Here is an 8,517-nt window from a genome sequence, read left to right on the forward strand (position 1 = left end):
GAGGACCTTGCTGAGAAGGGCCATCTTGGGCCACATCGGTCTGTTTCTGGAAGAGTTGGGGTGAAAGGAAAGAAGGGTGGAGGTAGGCAGCGAAGGGGATTCAGGGATCGTCTGCCAGCTGGTGTCTTAGATAAAGGGCAGAGAGGAAGGCTTCCATTTCCCCCTCACCTTCACCCCATGTGACAGAACACAGGTAGAATTAGGAGGAAGCAAAAAAGGGCCCCTGATATTAGATTTCTTTCAGTCTCTAGCCCTCTTTGCACAATATACCGATGGAGAATCTAAACAGAAAAACCAGATCTAAACATGTAAGGAAAACATCTTATGGTGGTGTAGACAGGCATGGGTTCTAAGCCCGACTACACCATTTACCAGTTGAGTTGCCTTGGACAAGCCATTCACCCTTCCTGAGCCTTGGGTTTTTTGGTTGTTTTTCTTTTATCTGTGCAATGAGAAAAATATTACATATCTCATAGGCTATAGAGGGCAGACTATGTTCACTGCTGCTGTTACCAGTGGAACTGGGTGCCTCCTGGCGTGTGTGTGGAGGGAAGGTGTATTGTGTAGTCCGGGACGCAGCTTATGGAGGCCAGTGTTGGGCAAGCAGCTAGGGGGTCTCTGGGGTCTCCCTCCTGGTGTACAAGCCCATCCCGGGGGAGGGTGTGAGGACCCCAGGAGGAGCCCAGCAGCCAGGCTGGCTCTGGGCCTGCAGACAGCTGTCCCCAGGGGACATTCCCGGATGTCTGTCTGCGGTACACTCCCTCAGGGGGCTGGAAGGAGGAATGGAAACTTTCCTTCCTCAAGGTGAAACTTTCCACCAGGCTTAGGTCTTGGAGAGCCACAGGGCGTCAGAACCGTGGGCTGCCTGCCGCCGGTAACGGGAGCTAGGGCAGGGCCCCCCACTTCCTGTGGGAGCTAATAAGCCTTGAGGAGGAAAGCCAGGAGCTGCACTGCAGCCAGATTTGATTTCCTCCTCGTTTGAAGAGTGGTTACTTAACACCTTGGCTGTGACTTTCCCAGCCTCAGACGGAGGCCACGGGCCTCACCCCTTACATTTCATTCATGCATTCTGATTTCAAAGGATTGCTGAGCTCCATTCTGGAGAGCAGGGGTGGGCAGGGAATGAAAGGTGGAGAGGAGAGGAAATGCCAGGACCCTGTGGGCACACCTCGGCCTCCTGCCCGCCCTGATGTTGTCTGGGCCAAGAGCAGCTCCACAGAACCTTCCTGCCTCCTGGGAAAATGCCCAGCTGAAGGTGTTTACCCTTTAAGTGGGGGAGGAAGGAAACGAACCACACGAGCCAGAGATGGGGACGAGCATGACACAGAGTCACCTCTCCATTACTTGTGTGATGGAGGAAGAGCCCACAGGCCACTGTCTCTGAAACCCAAGTAAATGTGCAGGCATCCCTTTCAAGAGAGGCAATTCTCTCACACCCCTTAGGGCCTCAGACACTTTTCCCAGTCTCAGCAGAGACACTAAAGGCTTATTCTTTAAAAAGTCTTTCGATGCTGAATTATCACCACAAACAAGAGTTTTGTTTTTGTTAAGTTAGAAGAGGTTTAAGATTATCATTTCAAAATTCTTGAAGAATTTATGGACCCCCAAGGTGTCTCTAACACCCCTGCAGTTCACAGCCCCTGGTTTAAGAAACCTTATAATAGTGAATAAGAGGTGGGAAAAAATCCCATTTTGATTCAGACAAGTTACAGAGTTTCTTTAACAATGGATTTATCTTTCTAATCCTATTTTCTCTGGCTAATGGGATTGCAGAGGCTACACTTAGAATCGGAAAGATCGGTAAAGATGATCTAGTCTGGCCTCTAACTCAGCATAGAATTGCCCTTTCTCCCATCAGGGACTTTCTGCTCCCTTCGGTATCTCCAGCGACAAATTATGCCCAGCTCCTGCATCTGTAAACCTCCCCCGACCATCTCCTCCAGCCCACCCAGATCAGTTCCTCACCTGGGAAAGCCTAACAGTTAAATATCTGGGCTCCGTAGTCAGACAAACCTGGGTTTGAAATTCGCCCTATCGCTTGCTGGCTGGGAGACCTGGGGCAAGCCACTGACCTTCGATGAGCCTCAGTTTCCTCGTCTATCGAATGGTGTCAAAGGACACCTGCTTTGTGCGGCTGCCACGAAGGTTGACGAGACCACGCAGATGAGGACTCGCTGGGCATAGTCTGGCGCAGAGAAAGAGCTCAGGGACTCTCGGCCCTTTGTGTTAAATAAACCTATTAGTTGACACAGTACGCTTTGTCAGGACAGCTTGATTCTCTTCTGTCTCCACAAGCCCCTTGAGGGCAGGACCGTGTTTCATTCATCCCTGAGCTCCCCTGCACTTGCCCAATGCCCAGCAGGTGGCAGACATTGCATTCAGCACACGTGGACCTCAGTCCCACCTCTTTGTCGGGTCAACTCTAAGTGTGGGAGCTTATTTGTGTTAGTAAGAACTAAAACTTCTCCATCTGAATTGTTAGTTTGCCTCCTTCTATGACCCATCCTGATTCTGACGTGCTCTGCATGTAGGAGTACAGTGCCTTTATGCCTAACGGGGACTTCAGCTCTTCGAGGACAGCCATTGTATCCGTACCTACTCTTGCCTTTCCTAAGTTAATCCCCCCATGGCTTTGACTGCTTCTGAAGCAAATAAATAGCTTCCGCTCACTCACTATCCCTGGTTCACCTCCTCTGAACACTGACCAGCTCCCTACTCTAAGCAGCACGCACGGACTAGGCTGCCTGGAGGAGACATGAGCTTGCTGAGTTATAGGACGAGGTCAGCAAGGCCCAGCTGAAACATTTGCTGTAAAGGACCGACCATGCAGATAATCCACGGGTGCATAATAGGGAGCTGACGGAATGTTTATACCTAAGAGTAGAACAGATGTGCAGGGCTGCTGGGGTGAGCCGTGCTGGGCAGAGTGAGTTGGGGATGACAGCTGAAAGGGGTGGGCATTTGGAGAAAGGTGGAGCTTGACTGTCACCAAGACCGGGGCCCCATGCCACTTTCTGGCCTCACCTCTCAGATGATCTGGATCTGGACGAGCTGCAGCTGGAAATGGAGGACACAAAGCCACACCCCAGCGTCCAGTGTAGCCCCGTTCCAGGTGAGATGAGCGCCTCGGTGTGGGGTCGGGGGCAGGGCTGAGGAAGGAGCACCCAACTATTGGATGAGAGAGAGGCCGGTTCAGCCTGGCATGTTTGTAGCCATGCTTCAGGCACCTTCTCTGCCTAAGAACCGACATTCTGTGGGGAGGACCGCCACTTCTGGTGACTCCTGGGGAAGGAGCTGGCGTTCTTCCCTTGGGTGTCTGTCTGGAGCAGCACTGGGGTGGGGGGGGAAGGGAGGGGTGGCTGTGGGGAGAGGGGAGTCAAAGAAGCCTTCACAAATCAGCTAATCAGAAGTTAACCAGGAGACCAGAGCGCCTGGGTGGCTCAAGTCGGTTAAGTGTCCGACTTCGGCTCAGGTCACGATCTTGCGGCTCATGAGTTCGAACCCTGCGTTGGGCTCTTTGCCGACAGCTCAGAGTTCGGAGCCTGGAGCCTGCTTCGGATTCTGTGTCTCCCTCTCTCTCTGCCCCTCCCCTGCTCGCACTCTCTCTCTCTCAAAAGTAAATAAACATTTTTAAAAATTTGAAAAAAAAGAAATTAACCAGGAGAAAATTTCTCTCATTGAAGAAAGAAGCAGGAAAGACGGTCTTTTTTACCGCACTGTTCAGAGTAGAGTGTGGCACTGTTTTTGCACACTCCTAGAGCCAGATGGAACTCTGAAAGGTCCCCTTCTCCATCCCTCTCTGCTCATTCCCAGGAAGATTGCAGTCTCTCTTTCATAAAACTCTCCAGGGTGAAAAAAACTCCACAGTACCTCTGGATAACTCCTTACAGGATTGTCCAAACCTTACAGCTGAGAAAGCCTCCTAGAGTCTAACCTGAATCCATCTTGCTGTGAAGAAAGAAAGAGAATTCTCTTTCTCTTCGATGCAATGCAACGTAACATGTTTAGAACAAAGAAGTCCCTTCCCTTGGGTATAAAATGCTAACAGGCTACCCCACCCCTCCCACCGTAGTCCATTGCTTAAGTCAGGGCAGGAGCTGTTCAGAATGAACAGAAAGCAATAAACAGTGTGCTTCTCCATTTCGCCTCACCTCCGTTTCCCAGTTTTGCATCTCTCTTTGGTTTGCGCCCCTTGGCCTTCTCTCCTTGCTCTAAGCCAAAATAGTGTTTGCTGACTGCCAACACCTGCTTGTAGCACTTAGTGGCTACAGCACGCCCTCTAGTGCCAGCCCAGAGCAAGACCACTAACAGTCTGGAGGAAACAGGTGGTGTTTTTCTCCTGACTTGGAAACCCACATGCTTCACACTGCCACAAAAATTTCACTTGTGAAAACCAATAATCAGCAGCGATGAAGTAAAAGAGGAAGTTCCAGAAGTCAAAGTCCAACTTGAACTTGCTTTTAAAATAGCTCATATAGGGGCGCCTGGGTGGCTCAGTCGGTTAAGCGTCCGACTTCAGCCAGGTCACGATCTCGCGGTCCGCGAGTTCGAGCCCCGCATCGGGCTCTGGGCTGATGGCTCAGAGCCTGGAGCTTGCTTCCGATTCTGTGTCTCCCTCTCTCTCTGCCCCTCCCCCGTTCATGCTGTGTCTCTCTCTGTCTCGAAAATAAATAAACGTTAAAAAAAAAATAGCTCATATAAATGGCCAAATCAATTATGGTACATCCATATGGAAAAGTATTTATTACGCAGCCACTGAAAACATGTTTTGGAGGAAGATAAAGGTATGGGAAAGTCTGCATAATAAATTGTAACTGAAAAAGAGAATTAAAAACTATATACAGAAAGTCCCAATTTAGCTTAAAAACTTACCTGTATGTATGTATTTTTTTAATAGGAGACCTACCACAATGATGAGTTCTTTCTGAGTGGTGGGATGATAAGCAGTTTTAATTTTTCTGTGTTATATTTTCCAAATTTTCTACAATCACCATCTATTATATAGTAATCGGGAAAAAAATATGTTTAAAAAATGGTTCCCACAAAAGCCTCTCAAATTCCCAAGCGACTAGAAATACATTGCAGAACAGGAGTCTGAAGTCAAAAGAATGAAGACATAATATGTCCAAAGTTACAGGGTGACTTAAGGACAGAACCTGAGGAGAGAGGTGGAAAACACCAGGATCTCACCCATTTGTGCAAAACCAGGTTGGAAAAACCCAGAGGCATCTGCATTTTAATTTACTTATTATGCTTTTCTTCCCAAATACTGATGGACTCTGTGAGTATTAAATGTGGTCTGTGTCCCCATCACAGAGCGAGGGAGAGCCAGCCCGGTACAATACCTGATCAGGGCTCATCCACGGTGGGGTCCCTAGTGGATCACTGGGCACTGACTGGGAGAAGCAGAGCCTTGGGACACAGACTGGTCACTCTCTGGGCAGCCCCTCCCATCTCTGTGCCTCTACCCCAGCCATATCCCCAGTTCTGATGCCCTCTCCACTCCTTTATCCCACCTCTCCCCCTCCTTTCTTCTAAATGCTGCTGCTTTGGAAAGACTGCTTTGCTGAACATTTTCTCAATGCCTGGGGTTGCACTGTACCAATTTGTACTTTGTGCACAAATCTGTTCATTATGTGTTTCTATTTTGTACGTGTATTGCGTGAGTGTCCACTCCATCCGCAGTTCCTTGGAAGAAGGGCTGTGTACATCCCCACTGTTCCTCCCCCCAACCCCACCTGAGAGTTCTCAGAGATCCTGTCAGCCTCCGTCAGACCGGGAGTTCTCGGAGGAAGGAGGCTGCATCAGCCTCCCTGGCCTCATCCCCAGGACCTTGTGTCAAGCAGCCTCTGACCCAGGGGTAATGTCTGGTCCTCTCTCCCACAGGCCCCTTCAAGCCCTGCGAGCACCTCTTTGAGAGCTGGGGCATCCGCCTAGCTGTGTGGGCCATCGTGCTGCTCTCCGTGCTCTGTAACGGGCTGGTGCTGCTGAGTGTGTTTGCCGGTGGCCCTGGCCCCCTGCCCCCGGTCAAGTTTGTCGTAGGCGCGATTGCAGGTGCCAACGCCTTGACTGGCATTTCCTGTGGCCTCCTAGCCTCAGTCGACGCCCTGACCTTTGGCCAGTTCGCCCAGTATGGAGCCCGCTGGGAGATGGGACTGGGCTGCCAGGCCACAGGCTTCCTGGCAGTACTCGGGTCCGAGGCCTCCGTGCTGCTGCTCACCCTGGCCGCCGTGCAGTGCAGCGTCTCCGTCTCCTGCGTCCGAGCCTACGGGAAGGCACCCTCCCTGAGCAGTGTTCGAGCAGGGGCCCTGGGCTGCCTGATGCTGGCCGGGCTGGCCGCGGCCCTGCCCCTCGTCTCAGTGGGAGAATATGGGGCCTCCCCGCTTTGCCTGCCCTACGCCCCACCCGAGGGCCAGCCGGCTGCCCTGGGCTTTGCCGTGGCCTTGGTGATGATGAACTCCTTCTGCTTCCTGGTAGTGGCCGGTGCCTACATCAAACTCTACTGTGACCTGCCGAGGGGCGACTTCGAGGCTGTGTGGGACTGCGCCATGGTGAGACACGTGGCCTGGCTCATCTTTGCAGATGGGCTCCTCTACTGCCCTGTGGCCTTCCTCAGCTTTGCCTCCATGCTGGGCCTCTTCCCTGTCACCCCTGAGGCCGTCAAGTCTGTCCTACTTGTGGTACTACCCCTGCCGGCCTGCCTCAACCCACTGCTCTACCTACTCTTCAACCCCCACTTCCGGGATGACCTGTGGCGGCTCTGGCCCTGCATGGGGACCTCAGGGCCCCTAGCCTACACTGCTGCCAGCGAGCTGGAGAAGAGCTCCTGCGATTCTACCCAGGCCCTGGTGGCCTTCTCTGATGTGGATCTCATTCTGGAAACTTCTGAGGCTGGGCGGCCCCCTGGGCTGGAGACCTATGGCTTCCCCTCGGTAACCCTCATCTCCTGTCAGCAGCCGGGGGACCCTAGGTTGGAGGGCAGCCATTTTGTAGAGCCAGAAGGAACCCACTTGGGGAACCCACAACCCTCCATGGATGGAGAACTGCTGCTAAGGGCAGAGGGAGCCATGTCAGCAGGCGGGGGCTTGTCAGTGGGCAGGGCCTTCCAGCCCTCTGCCTCGGCCTTCGCCTCACACTTATAAATGTCCCTCCTCACCCTTCTCTTCCCATCTCTTCCCTTCCCTCTCGTCCCACTCCATGAATGATGGCTGCTTGTAAAATAAATTCAACCAAAACTCAACAGCGTGATCCACAGCAGGGACTGGACCATGGCTTCCATTGGTCTCTCTCCCGTGGCCACCACCAGTGTGTGCTTCTTGGCTTGGTTTCCCCTTGGCCTTCCTCTAGGCCTCTTCCCGGTCATGTCTGAAGCTGTGGACCAGAGATGGGGAAATTTCTCTGCCTAAGGAAAATGAATGACTGGGGTAGAGGGCTGAGCAGGTCAAGGATCAGGGTACAATGGGGCAGGGGGACCTCACAGAGAAAGACCTATTGGGGAACTGCCAAAGGGCACTTGAGCATCTACCCTGTGACTCATGGACTACATACAAAATGTGTTCTGTGTCCTGTTAATCTTGAGCTATGCCATGCAAAAAGACTCTCTGTTAAAAGAAGTTTTAGAAGATACTACACAATTTGTCCTTTCTTGGAGAGTCACAGTACATATTAGTATAGTAAAGGCTATGAGAATTCCTGCAGCAGTAAAATCCGTTGAACTTTGTTTAACCCAGCTCCCCCAGATTATTTGACAACAGGTGTTTGTTTGGTTGTTGGTTTTGTGGGATATCTATTAACATCTCACAGAATTTAACACTGCTATTTCCCAGGGCCCTCATTTCTATACCACCTAGTGCTACTCAGTGACATCACAAGATGCCACAAGTCCTAGAAAACCCCGATCCTGGGAGTTTCATCTGGGGTAAAGTTGGTGATTCCATCAACCAGAGAAGATTCTCCACACTCTCTACCTTGCCATCCCTCTTGCCCTTGGAAAGATGGTGAAGAGGCTGCCTTTGTGGTTCTAACCTCTACCCCCCGGAAATGGGGCAGGGATAAAGGGATCCCACATTGGCTCCCACCTCCTTCCTAAGCCCAACCACCAATGAAACTTCTGCCCTCAGTAAAAGAGAGGGTTCCTGGATCCTGGCAGGGTATACACAGGGAAGTCCATGGCTGTCTGGCTTCCTCCTGGCTCTAAGTTGCCTTCCTGTGGTTCTCCACCATATGACCCTTGCCAACTCCTGCCACAAGCCAAGTTTTTTTCTTTGCATCCTAGGTCCTGCCTTCTCTGTGGGACGGGGTGTGTGTGTGTGGGGGGGGGGTCCCTGGCCAGCAAACTGGAGGGATATTTGCATTGTATGTATTGTTCAGTAGGAAGCATTATAGGAATCTGGGATTCCCGGGTGCCCCGAACAGGCCTGACCCTTCCATCTCCAGTCATAACCTTCCTGCCTTATGGTTCACCAAGTGCCTCTGAGCATTCCAGAGTGCTCTCCACCCCAAACATATACACATTCA

At 51.7% G+C, this 8,517-nt stretch overlaps 1 protein-coding gene across 1 annotated transcript in view; it reads left to right on the plus strand.

The window, feature by feature from the left end:
• LGR6 (leucine rich repeat containing G protein-coupled receptor 6) overlaps nucleotides 1-8,228 on the plus strand; it is a 119,446-nt gene extending 111,218 nt beyond the window's left edge. The window contains exons 17-18 of the mRNA XM_030303205.1: nucleotides 3,032-3,112; nucleotides 5,887-8,228. Coding sequence (XP_030159065.1) covers nucleotides 3,032-3,112; nucleotides 5,887-7,142 — 1,337 coding nt within the window. The 3' untranslated portion in view covers nucleotides 7,143-8,228. The remainder of the gene's footprint in view (nucleotides 1-3,031; nucleotides 3,113-5,886) is intronic.
• The last annotated feature ends 289 nt before the right edge of the window (nucleotides 8,229-8,517 follow it).

The sequence above is a fragment of the Lynx canadensis genome, chromosome F1, assembly GCF_007474595.2.
Source record: "Lynx canadensis isolate LIC74 chromosome F1, mLynCan4.pri.v2, whole genome shotgun sequence".
In the NCBI taxonomy this organism is placed as follows: domain Eukaryota; kingdom Metazoa; phylum Chordata; class Mammalia; order Carnivora; family Felidae; genus Lynx; species Lynx canadensis.